The sequence below is a fragment of the Gastrolobium bilobum genome, unplaced genomic scaffold, assembly GCF_033153095.1.
Source record: "Gastrolobium bilobum isolate Gb01-03AN ecotype WA unplaced genomic scaffold, APGP_CSIRO_Gbil_v1 utg2122, whole genome shotgun sequence".
Lineage (NCBI taxonomy): Eukaryota > Viridiplantae > Streptophyta > Magnoliopsida > Fabales > Fabaceae > Gastrolobium > Gastrolobium bilobum.
Genome location: NW_026897715.1, coordinates 646,092 through 666,251, shown reverse-complemented (window position 1 = coordinate 666,251; position 20,160 = coordinate 646,092). Strand labels below are relative to the sequence as shown.

Here is a 20,160-nt window from a genome sequence, read left to right as displayed (position 1 = left end):
TCTGTATGAGCCAGGGGAATGGGGAAGAATGGAGAGTACTAAGATAAATCACAACAAAAATTGACCTATATCCTTTTGAAGTTTTAAGGACCCCCATAATAAAGAGATTGAAATGGGCCAAAATAAATTAAAAATAATTTTTCTAAAATAAAAATGAAACACAGAAACAAATAAACATTTATTTTTTCAAAATTATTCCTGGCACAAAACATGGAAGACCTTCAAGAGTAACAAGTTGACAGAGCTGATTTCATGCTATATGCACAAAGCCATTTGGGAGAGTGCTTTTTGAAAGTATTTGTATAACATAGTCATACTGCAAAAATGATACAAGTACCTAAACAGTATCAAAGAGATGTGGAACCGCTGGAAGAACTTGTCTCCTGTTAAAATATGAATACAAATTCAGATTTTCTAAACTAAAAAAAAAAGGTTCATTCAACTTTTTCTACCGCAGAATTACATCAATTTATAAAGAGATGGAAATATTTTAGGAAATATTAAACAGAAGGTTATTATAGCAGCTGATATGGTAGTTATTAATAATTATTAATTTATTATTATAATTCGATAATATTAATTTACATAAATATTAAACTATTTCACTAATTATAATTCACTACTTAATTAATTCACTAATTAGGCTTTAGGCTTTTATCCTAAACTATTATAGATACAGAAATATTATCCAAGGAAATATTAAACAGAAGGTTATTATAGCAGCTGATATAGTAGTTAATTAGTTATTAATAATTATTAATCTACTAATTATAATTCACTACTTAATTAATTCACTAATTAGGCTTTAGGCTTTTATCGTAAACTATTATAAATACAGAAATATTATCCAGGGAAATATTAAACAGAAGGTTATTATAGCAGCTGATATGGTAGTTATTAATAATTATTAATTTACTAATTATAATTCACTACTTAATTAATTCACTAATTAGGCTTTATGCTTTTATCGTAAACTATTATAAATACAGAAATATTATCCAAGGAAATATTAAACAGAAGGTTATTATAGCAGTTGATATGGTAGTTATTAATAATTATTAATTTACTAATTATAATTCACTAATATTTATTTAAAAAAATATTAAACTATTTCACTAATTATAACTCACTACTTAATTAATTCACTAATTAGACTTTAGGCTTTTATCCTAAACTATTATAAATACAGAAATATTATCCAAGGAAATAATAAACAGAAGGTTATTATTAGGGGTGTTAACGGGCCGAGCCGAGCCGAGCTTTGATCTTAACGGGTCAAGCCTGTATTTAAACGTGTCCGACTGGCCTTAGCCTGTTACCTGTTACGAATATAATATTGGTCTGTGGCCTGATTTATTTACAAAAAATAAAAGCTTGTGTGAAGCATGTCTTAGCCTGTTAGCATGTTAAAGAATAAAAATAAGAGAACAGAATTCCACAAAAAATCAATTTCCAGATAGAAACCTTAGCTTCCAATTTGCAGCAATAATTTACAAAGTCTACAATAAATAAATAAAATTAAAGTGAGAGAAGGTAGATAACAGGTTATATTATCTTAGTCCATTATAAAAAAAAGTGCCAACAAAAATATAAATAAAATAAAAATAAATTGACACAAACGAGCAGTGCACAGTGGAACGAATGAGTTTTTGTGGGTTTGTTTGTGTGAAGGAGGATGAAGAATAATATAGAACAACACTAGTAATTCCATAAATATACATAAATTCAATATATATCCAAATAGCAAAATATAGAACAAAATCATTCAAAAAGTCTGTTAAACCAATAAAATGGGGTGAAATAAATGGATGAGAGAGAGTTATTACAAATTGTATAAAAAGTATAAATAAATATTTATATACTAGGCTAGCCTGGGAGGCTCTAAGGCCGAGCTTCTGAATTAGAGTCTGAGGCCTTTTTGTTAAACGAGCTTTTATACAAGTCAAAACCTGGTTCCAACACGAGCTTTTATTAAACGAGCTCAGGCCTTTACGAGCCGAGCCAAAGGCCCCTGGCTCGTTTACCACCCCTAGTTATTATAGCAGCTGATATGGTAGTTAATTAGTTATTAATAATTATTAATTTACTAATTATAATTCATTACTTAATTATTTCACTAATTAGGCTTTAGGCTTTTATCGTAAACTATTATAAATACAGAAATATTATCCAAGGAAATATTAAACAGAAGGTTATTATAGCAGCTGATATGGTAGTTATTAATAATTATTAATTTACTAATTATAATTCACTAATATTAATTTACAAAAATAGTAAACTATTTCACTAATTATAATTCACTACTTAATTGATTCACTAATTAGGCTTTAGGCTTTTATCCTAAACTATTATAAATACAGAAATATTATCCAAGGAAATACTAAACAGAAGGTTATTATAGCAGCTGAATAGTAGTTAATTAGTTATTAATAATTATTAATTTATTAATTATAATTCACTACTTAATTAATTCACTAATTAGGCTTTAGGCTTTTATCGTAAACTATTACAGATACAGAAATATTATCCAAGGAAATATTAACCAGAAGGTTATTATAGCAGCTGATATGGTAGTTATTAATAATTATTAATTTCTAATTATAATTCACTAATATTAATTTACAAATTTATTAAATTATTTCATTAATTATAATTCGCTACTTAATTAATTCACTAATTAGGCTTTAGGCTTTTATCATAAGGTATTATAAATAAAGATAGGATATTGTAACAATCAATTAGGGTTACTACAAATGTTACTACCAATCAATTTCACCGTTAAATCGATTATGTTGATCCAACGGTTATATCTATTTCTATTTTTGTATGGTTATGATTCCCCATATTTAATGTGAAAGCATTAAATATGGGGAATCATAATCATACAAATAAGAAAATAAATATAACCGTTTGATCAATATAATCGATCTAACGGTGAAATTGATTGGTAATAACGTTGATAGAAATCTTAATTGGTTGTTACAATATCATTGCCCTTATAAATAGTATATAAAATAATTTACAAAAGTTAATTACTAATCCCCTAATTATAATTGCTATTTCATTATTTTATTAATTATACTTACTAATTAACTATTTTACTAAATAGGCTTCTAACCTAGGGTTTGCAAATAACATATAAAACTAGAGAAATAATACTCTCGTGCTACATGAGAGTAAATCATTTTCCTACACAAATTCGTTTTCCGTGCCAATTAATTTTTTTTCTTTTTTAATATAAAATATGGGACACACATTTAACTTCTCTCTACTTTTTTTCTCTCCTATAATCCTACGACATAAGAAAACTTAAACCCATAAAACTATTTACCAGAATAAAAAATAATAAAAAGCTATTTACTTGCAATGTGAAACGAAGTGGTAGAGGAGAGATGACTAATAGAGATAGACGAAAATCAAATAGAGAGGAGAGAGTTAATACTTATAAGCTATTATGCACAAACACTGATATGGGATATGGGATATGGAACACGACACGACACGCTAACACGTTGATTTTTAAAAATAGCATATTTTGACATGTTGGGACACATTTTTAATATATATATATATATAATATAATTTATATTTAATACATATAACAATCCATAATAAGTTATATAACCAATCAAATATTCAAATTTTATAACAAAAAAAAATATATATTTTTTCGTACCTTGTTAATTTTTCATTTCAAATTTCATAACAGAAAAAAATTGATTTATAAATAATTTTTTTATTTTTAGTTAATAAAAAGAATTTAAGACTAAAAAAAAACGTGTAGGAGCGTTGACCACCAGTCAAAAAAAATTGTCTGCGTATCGAAAAAACGTGTCGGAGAGTTGACCACGTGTTCCAAAATGTTGACCGCGTGTCAGAACGTGTCGAAATTGGATCGGTTTTGGAAGCAAAAATCATCTGATCCAATCCCTTCGGTTTGATCATGTAATCATCTATTCGGTTTGGATTTTTTTTCAAATCTGATCCGATCCGATCTAATTTTTTTCGGTTTGGATTGGATTGGTTTTCGGTTTTTTTGAAAATCTTAAAATATATTTCATGATTTTTGTGCAAATAACATTTTTTGTATATATTGGCTTTTTATTATTATTTTTAAATATAAAAGCAGCAATAAATGATACTATAATTGTTTTTTTTTTACAATGAGATATGAAGCTCTACATAGATAAAATTTTGTTAATGAGATGTGACTAGGTTTTTTTTTTGGGTTTAGTTGATGGGTTAATGAAGTCTTGGATTTAGAAATTTTTGGGCTATGATTGGGGAAAAACCCAAGTAGGTAGAGAAAAATTAATATATTGAATCGGTTTGGATTGGATCGGTTTTCATATACCAATCCGAAAATCGATTCAATCCAATTAAAATTTGCGATTTTTTTTTCGATTTTCGATTTTTTGATTTATTCGATTATCGATTTTTCGGTTCGGTTACCGCGGTTTGAATCGGTTTGGATCGGTTGATGAATACCCCTATATCAAAGCGTGTTGACGTTCGACACATATTTTAAAAAAAAAAAAGCCGTGTCGAGGTATCAGAGCTCATAAGTCAGATTGAAAATTGTTAAAGAGAGAACGAAAATATTAAAGTGAAACACAGGTAGTGCCGTCAACTATTTTGATAGGATTGATGTTGTCAATGAAATTGACGAGATCAGTGTTGTCAATATTTTTTTCGAGACTATCTGTTTGCCCGTATATTTGACTGACGTCTTTGACTGTTTTACTATGGACAAACTTATCTCAAATGCTTTTAACAGTACAATCTTTTAAAAAACATTTGTAGCACGGTACTTTTGTCCTATAATTTTATATATAAACTTAATGAAAAAAAATATTTGTTCTTTTAAATGACATAACTTATGTCATTTTACTCTCATAAAGAGGTGGGACTCACACTTTTATATTTTTTTTATCCACTCTCTTCCTTTATCTATTTCTTTCTCTCACTTAAAATAACACAATTGTTCTGTCCTTGAGACAGAGATGTCTAGCCCAATAGGCTAGTATGTTGATATTGGATCTAGTGCCCTCTCCAAGGTATCTATGAAAGAGATACCCTTGAGTCAAGCAGATCACTGTGCACATAATACTATAACGGCGTTAGCCAATGTGGTGTGTGTGCTCACAGTGACAACATAACAGTAAGAGAGAGCCTACGTACTTTTAGGGTTTACCTTTGTATTTATAGAGGTTACCTGTGGGTAGTGTGGATGGGCCTTTGGTTCCTCTAATGAGGGTCCAGGCCTGATAGCTATGCTGTCGTATTAGGATTAGTATCCTTATTGGATATCTATCCTTTATTAATATCAATCCATATCTTGGATTGCCCCTTGTTGAACTTGCTACTTAATGAACTCATTATACGGGTCCATAACAACAACTTTATATCATTTAAAATAATACACATTTTTTTCCAAACTTAATACACTGAAGTTGTGTCTATTGTGCTTATACAATAACTAAGGATTGTGACTGAAGTAATTGCAGCCTATACTACGTTTAGAAAGTATCCAGGTTTGATTTTTGGATAGACGTGTTTGAGCTATAGCCTATCCTGGCCACTTTATGACGAGATTTGAGCTAGTTATTTAATAGAGTTAAACGCATCTCCATTCTCCATATATACTCATTTGGGATAAAGTTCGTGAGGAGCCGTAATCCTAGAAACCCACCGGGCATGCCTAATACAATACAGCCACTCTAGGTGTTTGGTACAAGTATTTCAAAAGCATTACTTGTAAACATTCTTTAGTAAACTCAATTACCATATTTGGTAGAAAGAACAAAAATCAGTTCTCGAATATCTAAGAATTATCGGTAATTTGATTTATAAAGAAAAATCATTATTCAAATTACCAAAAATAATATGGTAATTTAAAATACCAAGTAAAGAGAAAGCACAACAATAATTTTTTAGACAAAAATATCCTAACACACATAAAAATCTAGACCCAATCTATCAATTACAAAAGTAAAAATAGTTTGGGATTATTTTTGTAAAATAACCTCATATTCTAAGTCATATTTCGTTCTAAACCAAATATGAAATCAGTAATTCTTATTCAATATTCCCGGTAATATTTTGGCAAATCAAACACATTTTTTGTAAGATTCCAATAAACTCAATTTCTATTGTATTTCCATTAATCGTGATTTCCGGATACCAAATTTATTTTTTTTTGTACCAAACACACCTTACGCGTAATTGGGATTTGCCCCACCACCCTAAAATCTCAAGTTCTTATCATGTAATTAAAAGATGGGAATACAACATAATATCCAGGTTGTAAACAGCTGGTTAACTGGTCCCACTCCCAAGGTGTGTCAATATCGGACGAAACTAATTAAGTTTTTGTGCTTTGTAGAATGGAGCATTGGACTGGATCACATTTCGTGAGATTCAGGGAATTTTGGAATGCATTTCTTAGCGGAAAATGAGATCTTGATAGTTACACATTTAAAAAAACAAAAACAAAACATATCTCATTAAATAAAATAGAAACGAATCATTTTATGTGTTATTTAACACAAGCATATTATATAAGAGTATTCTAATTATTTATGGGCAAATAATAATAACAATTTTGTCACTCTCTATTATAATATTTTTTCTCTCACATCTCTCATCAATATTGATTTGTTCATGAATGATTAGAATTCTCTCATATGGTCATGTTAAATTAGGGATATGTTATTCTGCCTACTCTTATTTTGCCTACCTTTGTCTATCTTTCTTAACATCGTTAGATTACAATCACATCTAATGGTAGAGATTTGCGGAATAAAATAAACTATTTTCTCCTTTCTTTCTCCTTACTACCTCCCACCCTCTTTCTCTCTTCTCTCCTTTCTCTCTATCGATTTGCGTAATTTACGAATTTATATTTGAATCTAAATCCGATCAATGATTAATGGCATGATAATTCTCCTGGATGAATATAACTTTCAAAATTCCTTGAATCTAATATAATTGAACACGGCAGAAATCACAAAAATACAAAAAAAAAAAATGAAAACCACGAAGAATCTCTTCCTTTGAATTAATCGACGATTACCATAACGTTTCTATTTTGCTATTGAAATTTGAAATCGAATCAACTTATCTCCTTGTTTTTCTTATTATGTTTTTCACCTTAAAGTGGGAAAATTATCTCAGTTCTCTTTATGTTACACCCAATAACATGCATACCTGATCCCATAACATAGAGTATCTGGGTTTATTTGTTCTTGACACCCCTTTTCAATTTTTTATATAAATACTCATAACAATGGTTGGGTTGGATGAATTGAGAAAAAAGCTTGCACCTTTTTTTGATGATGAAGCACCATTCAAGAGAGAGAAAGGAGAGGAGAGAAAGAATGAGAGGGAATGAGAGAGAGAAAGGAGTAAAAGAGTTTATTTTATATAGTAAATCTTCACCGTTAGATGAAATTGTAATCTAACGATATTGAAAGGGGTAGGCAAAAGTAGGCAAAATACGAGTATGCAGAATAACCTATCCCTTTAACAAGTGGTTATTTTTTATTTTTTGGAGTGGACCCTCTTATGTATAATTTAACGGGATAGGTTATTCTACCTACCATTGTTTCTGCCTACCTTTGCCTACCACTGTAAAAGACCATTAGATCAGAATCTTAATTAATATTTATCTTTCTCTCTCTTCTTTAGATTATGATCTAACGGTATTTGAGAGTGGTAGGCAAAGGTAGGCAGAAAAAATGGTAGGTAGAATAACCTATTCCATATATATATATATATATATATATATATTGTGTGGGGCCCATATCTATTAAAAATAATGCTGCATGAAAATCGAAGATAACTTAAATTAAGGGAAATGTTTTCCCATCATTTAAATTCTTAAATTAAGGAAAATTATTTTCTCCAACTGTAGGAGATAACTATCTCATGTCACATAAATATAAAAAGATGTGCGTGCAGTTTTATTTTTTAACTTATGGACTCCATATTTCTTATTAGTGTAGGAGAAAACTTCTCTCATATTAAATCATGATTTGTTTGAGTCTTTGGCGTTATATCTATTTTCCTATAGGGATGTAATATGAGGCAACTGTTGGGTATGACTCATACTTCGCATGTTGATGATGGCCCTAGTTGTCGGGGTCAGCAGAAAGACAACTGGGGTCCTCTTCCCAGGTGAGCGGGCGGGGGTCCGGGGGACAGCGCCCCCATGCCCCTAGAGGCTAGGTACTGTTGTGAGCCTCTATTTTATTGTAATTTTCTTAGCAGTTTGGGCTTGGGCCCATGAATAGCTGCTATTAGGGTTTTGTAATCCTATTTATATTTGCCTTGTGAACCGAGAGACTTGTAACGAGTGGCGATGAGGTGAATATAGTACAGACAAGCTGGACGTAGCCTATATTGGGTGAACCAGGGTAAATCGTTGTGTCAATCTCTCTACTCTTATCTCTTTTTCTATTTTCTCGATTCTATGTGATTGTCGATTTCCAACAGCAGCATTATAGATTAAAACATCAACAATGTAGTATGACAATCAAGGTTGATGAAAGACACAGTGGCTTTGAGGGTAAAATTCAGCAGAGTAATAGTAATGAAAAGAGACCCCTGGTATGAGTCATGTTGAGCTTGACTGATTTGCCCTATGAGCCCCACTTTGAGCAAGGCAAAGCACCCTCACCTGCATGTGAGGCGTGTATGAATGGAAGTGAAAGATATCATTACAAAGAACTAATTCAATCCAAAATTTTAAGGTATTTGGTGAAGATATTTTTAATGATTTATATTATTTTTTAACAAATTTTTTCATACAAGAGTCCTTTGAGTTCGAAGCATGGATATTGCATAGGCCCAATTTTATTTTATTTTGTTTACTTTATACGTAATTATTTAATTCCACAAGTGAGGGTCGATGAGAATCAAATTCGTGACTTCGTGGTACTGAAAATCTGATACATTTGTTCCACTTTAAGCATATAGGAGTTCTATCCCTAATATTGGGCCTAGTGTTGACCCAGAGTGTTGGGCCTAGTGGTCAATTTTTTATTAAATTGATTGATTACAGATATAAATAGCCTAGGTTAGATTAGGCTTTAGTTTAAATAGGTTAAATTTGTGTAAAAAATATTAGGTTTGACTTGGTCTGTTAACCTATGTAGGCCCTAAATTACAAGTCTGATATGACTTATATTTAGAAAATAAAAGCCTAGGCCTAGTCCTGTTAGTCTGTTTAAACCTATTAAACATTCAACAATTAAAAGAATAACTAAAATAGTATTATTTTATTATTCAAAATTATTAAAATCATAATTTTATTTATTTTATTTAAAATAAATAATATGATATAGGCCGGCCTATAGGCTTATATGCCCGACATGTACAAAAAAAAGCCTATGACCTGTTTTCTAAATAGATTTTTTTAAAAGTCTAAGGGTGTGCATGACAACCATTCTATTCCCGAGCACTCTTTCTGAAAAGAAACAATTCTTTTCTATTTCTGTGCCTTGGAACAATTTCTGAGAAAAAAAATGTGTTTGATAACATGTTCTATTTTTATTCCGAGAATGAGAATTGTGTTTAATAACACAACAAATAATATAATAAAAATAATTCTTATTAAATATAAAAAAAAATTGAATCAACTCTTTCCTTTCCATATGGTGTGGTTGTGGTGGTGGCGGCAGCGGTACGGTAGTGGTGGTGGCAGTGACGTGGTGAAGATAGTGGTGGTGGTGGTGGTGGTTGTGACGGCAGTGGCTGCAACGCTGGCGGTGATAATGGTGGCAGCGGCGGTGGTAGTGGTGGGGATGGTGGTGGTAGAGGTGACGGCAGTGGCAGCGACAATGATGGTGGGTATGGTGGTTGGTGGCGGAAACAATGGTAGCAGTGACATGGTGGTGGTGGTTGTGAAGGCATCAATGCATCATGGTGGTGGTGGCAGTGGCTGCGGCGGTGGTGGTAGGTGACAGTGGTGGTGGTGATGGTGGCGATGGCTTGGTGATGGTAGTGGTGGCGTTGGTGTAATGGTGGCAATGGTGGTGGTGGTTGGTGGCGGCGGCAACGATGGTGGTGGTGGTTGGTGGCGGCGGCAGCGATGGTGGTGGTGGTTGGTGGCGGCGACGGCAGCGATGATGGTGAAGATGGTAGTGGTTGCAGCAATGGTAGTGGTGGTTGGTGACAGTGGTGGTGATGGTAGTGGCGGCGTCGTGGTGGTTGTAGTGATGACGATGGGGGTGGTGGCACTGGCGTGTGATGGCGATGGTGGCGGTGACGGCAATGGTTGCGATGATGGTGGTGGTGGTTGATGGCGGTGATAGTGGTGGTGGCGACGGCGGCGATGGTAGTTGTGGTGGTGGTGGTGGTGGCATGGTGGTAGTGATGGGTAGAGGTGGTGGTAATGGTGGCGATGACATCGTGGTGGTGAGGGGTGGTGACGGCGGCACTAGTGGTACGATGGCGGCGACGACGATGGTGGTGACAGTCGTGTCGGGATGATGGTGATGGTGGTGATGATGGTAGAAGTGGAGAGTGATTGAGAGATAAGTGTTTCTCATTTTGAGCCCAGGAACAAAAAATCAGAAATTTTTTGATTCTTTTTTCTGTTCCCCAGCACAAAAATTAAACCGGTTCTTCCCGGGAACAAAAAAATAAACCGATTTTACCAAACGTGTTTCCTATCCATTTATGTTCCCGAGAACAAAAATTAAAAAAGAATTGATTCCGGGAAGGTTGTCATGCGCACCCTAAGTTTGTTCTATTTTACTATTTATAATAGACCAAATATATCTTAATATAGGCTAGGCCGGTGTAACCCATTTACACCTCTATATGTAAGTATTTGGGCTTGCAATTTTTCATGTTGCATGAGAAGTTAGAACTTTTCTATTGAGATAGAAAGAAGTAGGACCCACTATAAAAAAATATAAAAAATAAAAAAGTTGTTGATATGGATATTGAAATGAGGGTGGTATGAGAAGAGATTTCTCATTGAACATGAGAAATATTTTCCCTGAGTATTTTATTGAATTCATTTAGTGTGTTTTGATTCTAATTACAGAAACAAGGATTTTTCAAACATGTAATTCCAGATTTAATTAAGAAATTTGTACGTACGGAAAAAATATCATTGAGAGTGGTTGACACCTATTGGAATGGATCACATTTCGTGCGATTTGGGGAACTTTGGAATGCATCTATTTCACTCTATTTCTTTGTGAAAAGTGATACATTGATATTTTTATTTTTTAAAAAAAAACTTTACATATTTTATAAAACTAAATAATATTATCCTTTTTAAAAATATTTCGCAATAAATTATAACTATTAATTAACGAAAATCAACGAGTAGGATATAAAATGACATAAAGTTATATCCTTTAAAAGGACAAATATTTTTTCCCATAATATTTAACTTTTGTTCTTATCTCTTTCTTTCTTTTTTGTGGTAATATTTTCTTTTCTCTTTCTAATTATACAGGTGTGCTTAAATTGCAAAGAATATATATATATATACCAAAAAGAATTAAGAAGAATTTCTATTTAGATTTGTTATTAAAAAAAATCAATATTGTGCGTGTATCAAGGATATAATAATATGGAAAGAAAGAAATGTGCATATTTATAAAAATTATATTAATAATTTATCAATATTCTAATTTTTTTTTTCTGCGACTTTGATCTCTTGACCGATTTCATGTTTGTCTATCTGTTTTTTTCTTTCCTTCCGTATTTTATCCTCTTCCAGCTTTGCAAGTTGAGTATTAGTGCCAAATATGTTGAGGCCTGTCCCCAAGTTTTGAATTGGTTCAGTTGATTTTGCATTTCCAAGCATCATATTAATTACATTGTTGCTGCTTAGTCGAAGGAAGCTCATATTGTTTAGCCCCATTGTCATCACTCTCTGCACTTCACAAAACTTTATCCCTGTCGTTTTCTGCAAGTTTCTGGCACATCTTCTCATCGAAACTATAGACTTTTTTCACCAAAAGTTCTACGTACTATTTCTTAAAAAACCAATGCAGCATCCCCAGCTAATATTGTAGGTTCATTGGAGAGCCCCTCGAATATCATGGGTCATGCTCATGCATAGCGTCACATTGAAGTAGTGCGTCATTTGTCTGTTTTGGCCACGTGTACTAGTGACACAAGAAACAACCAGTTGCATGCGGATTTAAAAAAGGGTTGGAGTTGACCCCAAGTTGTAATGTTTATATGCCCGCATAGCACGTTGGTTTTTTGAGAATTTGGATTTCCTTTTGTTCTTAAATAGTAAAAGAGGTACCAAAAAAAATATTATATATTAAAAGAGGGTAACACTGTTGAGATATATAGTCCCACATTGATTGGATGGACAACTAATATGGCCTTTATAAGGCCTTGGACACTCCTACCCCCTTGAGCTAGCTTTTGGAGTGGTGTATCCCAAGGTTCTTAACAAACACAAATAATTTTGAATATAAGTATTCACACAATGGAAAAGCCAACACATAAAAGATAACGGTTTCTTGTTATTAACTTTTGATTACTCTCAATGCGTAATACTATATCTGCGTTACAAAGATTTCACTTTCCTTTATGGTCTTTTTCCACATTGGCTGCAGTAATTACAGACCCCCAATAACAATCTTAATTTGGTAAAAAAACATATTAACTGTCTAATATTTTTCATTTTATAAAATATTCAAAACAGTGAATTGTTAGATTTGAACCATGAATTTATTTTTTGAATTCTTAAAAGAAATTATCAACTTTTAATTCACATTTTATATTAAAAAAATTAAAATGTCGTAGAATATAAGACTCCTTGGATAGAAGGACAAGATTGGAAAAAAAAACCTTCCATTTCAAAATATTTCACAGCCTGATTTTGATTTCTAAAATCATTTTACTTCTAGCCCAAAATTGTTATATTATCAAGGCAACATGCAAATTTGAAGGCACCTAACCAAAAACTAAAAATAAAAAAAATCGAATCATTTAAAACAAATAAGTTACCCCGACGATCTCCATATCCTTCCCTCCAAAGAAACCACCATAACAGATACATCATCATGATATTTACGTCTATCTCCATGAGGAATTTCAAGCAATTCATGAAAATCCATTCCTGCAAAATAATAATAAATATGTATATTATTAAAACAAATATAAGAATGAGCAAGAATTTTCAAATATCTAATTTACCATCCATGCAGATTTATTATTTAAAAAAAAAAATTTGTTTTTGACACTAAATATCATGTGGCAAGATAGTATTCCCTCATGATTTCGTCACACTGATGACAACTGAATCCTCATTTCTTTAAAGAACCATGCATGCAAGGTAGAAAACCTTCCCACCCAAAGATCAGCAGAATATGTAATATATCGTCATGTTATTATGTGGGTTAAACTATGACAAGTAATAAAGCAGAGTGGACTTAGAAACACTGGACATCTATCCCATATAGGCTATAGCACCTTTCTCTTATGAAGGAGCATTAAAGAGTGAGTAACAATTCAAACGTATTGCTCTACCATCAACGTTGTAAGGCTCCTAAGGTAAAAGTAAAGGAACTCTATTAAGAAAGTTGTTTGGGTTTGAAGGGTTTGCTTAGAAGCTTGAATGGAAGCCAAGTTGAGAGCTTGCATGGAAATTATTCAGATGGGAGGTGTTCACTCTCAGATCACAGAACTGGAATATTAGGTTCATGACATATAACTGCCATAAGGACCATACTTATTCCTGTGCTTATCACCAAAGCCTGCCCACTCAAAACCAAACCCTGTATTTTTTTTTATCTTTTCGCAAAATGGCATGTATTTTCCATCTAACTTTATCATCAAAAGCCATTATAATATCAGAGGGACAAGAAACGTGAAACTGACCATTCTTTTTAGCAGCACGGAAGAGAAGCTCTGCAATAAGGTATTGTGCAGGATCACCTTCGGGGACATTTTCCATGAACCACATGACATGAGCAACTACCTCTTCATTGCTGAAATATTGGTAAAGCCCATCAGAGGAGAGTACCAAGAACCGATCACTTGAGGAAAGACGGTGATGAAGAACAGAAGAAGTGCAACTTAGGTAAGGAGTATTGCCCACATAGTCAACTCGAAACGTCTTCAGCAGAGGTTCATTAAAAGATGGCTAGATCATACAATTTAAATTAGAAAAGGTTCGAATAATTGCAAATTATATGGGGAGAAAATACATTAGGAGGTATTATTGATTCTTGTCATTATCAAAAGTTAGTAAACAACATAGTATGAAGAAATATGCTACACAAAGCTACCTATGGGCATATACATTTACTAAGGATCCAAGGTTTTCTCTTTATGCTTCCAGATCGAAGAAGGAAAGATACAGGCGGGAAATGGTCATCCATTTTAATGTAAAAAGCTCAAAAACTATCGATGACAGCTAATTTGGAATTTTACTTGTTAGAAGAGCATTGCATCATTTTACGCTTTTAACTGATCCAAACCATTGGTCTTGTTACAACTTGGAAAAAATTAACAGCTTTATAGAACAGTGGCATGATCATACAGGAGAAAGAAATTCATCATATGCAAAGGATTATCGGAACTGTTTACCAGGAGAAATGTTGACTTCGTAAATTACTCCACCAAACATAATGAAAATCAATCACAGATATTGAATGTGTGAAAGGATCGCTTATAAATCTTCTTTCAAGGATACACACACATACACAAATAAAGAGAGAGAATGAACTCGAAAAAATGTAAATTGATAGGGCTCGAAGTCCGAAATTGTAATGAACAAACTGTCACATTCACAGTTTATTATTTCATATACCTTTTTCGTTAGTTTTTCCATATGTAATGAAAAAAATAAGAGTATGAACACCAATAGAATCCCTACCTATAAACTATAGACAAGAGGACTGCAGCAAACAAAAATTCAGATAGCCAAAGTCAGAATATCAACTGACCCTCTTCAGGAATCCAGCGCCAAATGCTCTGGTGACTTTTAATTGTCCTTTCACTCGATCATTTAATATGGCTTGATTATCATCAGGGTGTTCCGCTCTGATTCTAAAAACTTCCTGCAAAACATTGAAGAATATTGAGTAAAACTAACATTTTAAGAAATACAAATCAACTTTACTTTCCGTTTAAGGTTTATACTTCAATATGTTGGTATATAGTGTAACCCAATCCCTTTTTTTTTTTAATTTTCAATTTGAGCTACATGATACATATATATATATATATACACACACACACACATATATATACGGGCTGTACGTGCCGCAGTCAAATACTTGCCATATATATAAGTGAAAGCATTAAATGTGGGGAATCAAAACCATACACCTGTCATTGTTGTACGTAAAACGGCTGTAGAAATGATTTTACACATATATATATATATGCTTGTGTGTGTTCACATAAATCCTAGATATAAAAATAGGCAGAATTTGCCCACAAAAAGAAATAATTAAAAAATATGCTCGGTATAAATCTTATGCTGATGAAACATGAAATAAGGTCCAATGAGATAGAAAAACTAAATCGTAGATAAAGTTCTTCAAATTTGATAGATAATATAGAAAAACTGAAGATATTTCATCCAAATTTTTGTTATATAATGTATCTTTCCATTGAAAATTAGAGAAATCCTCATGCAAAATTGCTAACAAATCTGGTCTGATCCACAGACTGCACCTAAACATGGATTTTGTCATTTAGAAACTATATTTTACTTCACATTGTGTTAAAAGCTAATGAATGAAGAAAAAATAACCCCTTAGAAAATGTCCAATGACTGTTCATAACTGGATTTCTCATATAAATGTATCTATTTCACATCAAAATGACACACTATTGTTGATTATACTCGCTGAATAACTTATACATAATATTCTGCAAGAAAACATTTTTTGCAATCATGGTAAATGTGCTAATCGATATCTTCGAGAAGCATGACTTTCAATGGAAAAAAATTCAAATTCAAGCATTCTTAGGTATGTAAATAAGAATAAGTAGTTAAATATGCAAGCAGAGACAAGAGAAATCAACATACACAAGCAAGCACCTAAGAAGTAGAACAAGATTCAACAACCCATGTAAGCCTAACTGATTACATTTTAGAACTAGAAGATTGGACCACAATTATTAACTTCTCAAAATAGATATCACATTATTTGGATCATCAATCCACAAAAAAAAGGAGGAAATGCACCTCTTCAATACTTGTGCTGTGATCTGTGGAAAGTTGAACAGCCCTCATTTTCATTTTGCAAATCGATATCTCTCTGTTTTTGTTCATCTCGCTAACATGCCTGTTTATATTGTGCATCGGGGACTCCTCTGAAATTCTATCCAGCTCCATGCCTACTAATGACTCTCTAGATCGATTTCTATGGCTCACATCTTCTCTGATGAAACTTGGATTGGGATGACGATCATTTGGTCGTTCTTGAGCCAAAATTACACGACTATCTCCTAGGTTCATCACATAAACATCTTGATCCTTCATCAGCATCACTAAAACACATGATCCCATTAAGGCAAGCTCTGGATTTTTGTCCAGATTATTATTGACCATGTTCATGTATGCCTCTTCTGTTCTTTCAAGAGCTTGAGCCATTGCTCTTAAAACTGCATTATGGTCTACTCCAGACTTGCATTTTCTAATGGGTTCCGAGGCTTCCACTATTTTCTTGTCAACACATATTTCCTCTCTATGCCAATCATAACTCCAAGGAAAAAGTTTTTTACGTAAGGACTTCTGCTTCCTGTACATTTTTCTGATTTTCGTACCGATAAATGACTTTCTTGCATTCTGCCTTTGTCCTGAAACAGAAAAAGAAGCTACAGGCTCCTGGTTCGTTGAATTAAACCCAATGCCTTCATTTTCTCCTGAAGTAGTGGGATCTTCATCCTGATGTCTATATCTATTTTCTTTTCCATTAGATGAGCAGAATCTCATCTTCCCCACTTGTGTTATTTCCCTAGGAGCTGAAGAATCCTTTCCTTGTTCTGATACTGATAAAAAACCCTGTTCATTCCGAGATTCCATCTGAAGTAGCTCATAAAGTCGCATACTTTTTCTGCCTCGACCAGTCAATTGTCCAAGCGGAACAGATGAAGGAACAGTACGGGAGACGCTGGGACTTCCAAAATTATGCTGCTCAACATTCATCTTAACTTTAGAGTTTTCCTCCACTATCTCACCGTCAGATGATTGATCCTTGACCACTATCGGACAAGAAGTTTCTAAACAGCAAGAACTATCTTCATTTGAATTGTTACGAGCATCCGACATTTCCTCCCTACCACATTCGGAAGCAACCACATCATTTCCAGGTTTAAGTGGATCAGAGGGATTATCTTCATAATCCCAAAGCAACCCTTCTAACTCCTTGTCTATGAATCTATAAAGATGGCTCATCAGAAAATCAGGTGCATCTGGTCCACTAAAACCATCATATATCCCAATAAACAACCACCCTTGTTCTTCAGAAAGCACAACATGAGTCCTGTCTTCACCAGCCTTGCCATGAGCCCACTGCAAATTGTGTTTATGTTGATACTCCAATTCAGATGGTCCAATCTCAACACAGTTTCTAGGGACTTCAGGTTGAAACTTTGCCTCTTTGGAATTCCAGGGTAGTTGAGGCACTGGGTGAAGGAATAACCGCTGCATCCAACTGCGACCAATAGAATGCTTTGAGAAAGTCCGAGAAAATGTGCTTCTCATTGGTCCACTCACACTTCTCATGAGGCGTTGGAGGCGTGGCCTTCGACGACCTTGTGCAAGGGGTGCTGAAAAGTTGGACTTATCAGTGGCATCAAGAGGACCTGACATAACTCCTTTCTCTATTGGGCCAGACATGAAACCACCACTCCTGTCCAAAGGACCAGAGGCAAATCTCTCCAAAGGTCCAGACATGAAACCATTCAAAGGTCCAGAACCACGGGGAACAGGCTGCAAAGGGATTGCAGCAAAGGAAGAGGTTCCCTCAAATGATGCAGCAGGCTCTAGTACTTCACTAGCAAGTAGTGCATTCTGGTTACCAGTCCTCGCAGTTGAAACATTGGCACTGACCGAAGCCCCTGAGATTGTTTTGAATGTTGTTTCAGGAAAATTCTTGCCTGGCTTGTCTTCTATGCTATCATGCCTAAAGGACCCACTGAATGTCTCAGAATCAAGGGTACTAGAATCAACAGTAAATCTCTCAGAGTTTGATGGGGTAATGGCAGGAGATTCAAAAATGGATGGCCTCACATAACAGAAAGAATGGCCTAACCCTTCATCTAATGGCTCTAAAAACTCCAAATCAACCCCACTTTTCCCATTAAATGGCACCAAACAGCCAACAACACGAGAAGTGCCGTTGCCCATTATTGCAAATGCAAACACCCCTGACACATAGATGCCAATATAAGGTAATTTCTGGACCTAAGTAACATCAGCAAATAAAGATACAAATGAGAAAGCCAACTTCTCAAAAACCCGATAAACCCTTTATTATTATTAAACACCCCTTGATTACTCAGGTGACGACCATGCATCATCATCAAATTCCGAGACTGAAAGCCATGCAACCCATTTTCTGTTTCGAGCAAAACCAACACAAAGAGAGGCCAAAACACTGTCTTTGAAGCGGGTGTGAATCAACGAAAATCCGTCCAAGAGATAAAGCAGCAAACGAAGTTTTTTGTAGAGAAAAATGTTATGATCTAACCTTGTGGGCACTGCTTGAAACACGAATGAAGCGGTGGACAGAGCACACCCCCAAACAGATCTAAGAGCGTCAAAGACAGTGAACTAAACACATCACAGACAAACACAGAGACCCATTTTAGAAATCATAGTTTTTTTTCTTCTCCTTCGTGGAATCTGACAAATAAACATGGAGGGAACCATGCCCAAATTAAATCATTCAGGCAAACTCGGAAAAGAAAAAAAAAAAGTGAAATTTTTTTAAGAGGCAATTTGATAAGATGTGTGAAATGGAGTGTGTGTTTGACTAATGGGGAGAAGAGCAAAGCGAGAAGACACGACGAGATGGAAGAGAAAGTGTGGGGTTTGCAAAATTGAGAGGGAGGTATATATTTTTGGGTTTTATTAACTATATGTTAAAGGAGATAAGTTATCTCATGATATAGAAATAATTTTGTGGGTTCTACCATATAAAAAATAAAAAGAAAATAAAAAAAGTGACACAATTATAGAAAAATATATAGAAAAAAAAATTATCTCATATAACATGAAAATAGTCTTTTTCATATTTTTTTACTACGACTCTAATCATACTAAAAATTAGAGGTGGCAAAGTGGGCGGCCTGCCCCGCCCCGCTATCAACCCGCCAAAAAATGAGTCAACCCGCCCCGCCCCGTTTGGCGGGTTGATCCGTCAGCCCGAGCCTATTTTACATTGACCCGCCTCGGCCCGCCTATGCCAGCCATAAACCCGCTAAAAAATGAGTTCGCCCCGCCCCGTCCCGCTTTTCAGATGGGTTGAAAAACTCAGCCCACCTCACCCCGTTTGGCGGGTTGGCCCGCCGAGCCGAGCCCGTTTTGCTGGCTCTACTGAAAATGGATGCTCTCAAATTAAAAAATATATAATATGATAATGTAAAAAGATCGTAATCATATAAAGGTAAATTAACGATTATAATTTTATAATTATCTATTTAAATATTTTTTCTTTTTCTTTCTTTATTATCATTGATTCACATTTATATGATTATGATTCTCTACATAACCATATCATGTTTTTTTAACATGAAATGATCCGGATCCAATCATATTAGAGGAAAAGTTAAAAGAAGAGAGAAAAGAAAAAAATAATAATTTTGAATTTAATGGTAATTATTATAGTAGTGAAAGGAAAATAGAAAAATTAATAGTAAGAATATCCTGTCTATCCAAAATTTACATACAAAGAAGGGTAAGTATCATTTTACAAGTTACATTTTTTATTTTTTATGTTGATACAATTTATATTTAATGGTTCTTATTTTTTAATATTTAAGTCACTAAATACAAGTAAATTATTGATATATTGTTTGTATTTAATGTTTTAAATATCTAATTTCTTCTTTATAGAAGATAAAATTATCTCCTATAAAAAAAAGTAATGTCATTTTTAATGTTTAGAATAAAAAATAAAAGGTATTTTGAAAATTTTACATTCCAAAATA

The 20,160-nt window shown here is 33.6% G+C and overlaps 1 protein-coding gene across 6 annotated transcripts; it reads right to left on the bottom strand.

Moving 5' to 3' along the window:
- Window positions 1-12,858: 12,858 nt before the first annotated feature.
- Window positions 12,859-19,016, bottom strand: LOC133309419 (protein phosphatase 2C 32-like). 6 transcript variants are annotated; one of them, XM_061510183.1, is made up of 6 exons: window positions 17,179-19,016; window positions 17,008-17,112; window positions 16,190-16,947; window positions 14,937-15,050; window positions 13,867-14,131; window positions 12,859-13,105 (listed from the first exon to the last, which is right to left on the bottom strand). In XM_061510183.1, the coding sequence occupies exons 1-6, from the start codon at window positions 18,353-18,355 to the stop codon at window positions 12,990-12,992; spliced, it is 2,535 nt and encodes an 844-aa protein (XP_061366167.1). In that variant the 5' UTR covers window positions 18,356-19,016; the 3' UTR covers window positions 12,859-12,989. The 6 variants fall into 6 exon arrangements, 3 of the variants coding, with proteins under 3 accessions (XP_061366167.1, XP_061366165.1, XP_061366166.1); XM_061510181.1 differs by having other exon boundaries at window positions 16,190-19,016; XR_009751330.1 differs by having other exon boundaries at window positions 13,088-13,105; window positions 13,867-13,976; window positions 16,190-19,016.
- Window positions 19,017-20,160: the final 1,144 nt, after the last annotated feature.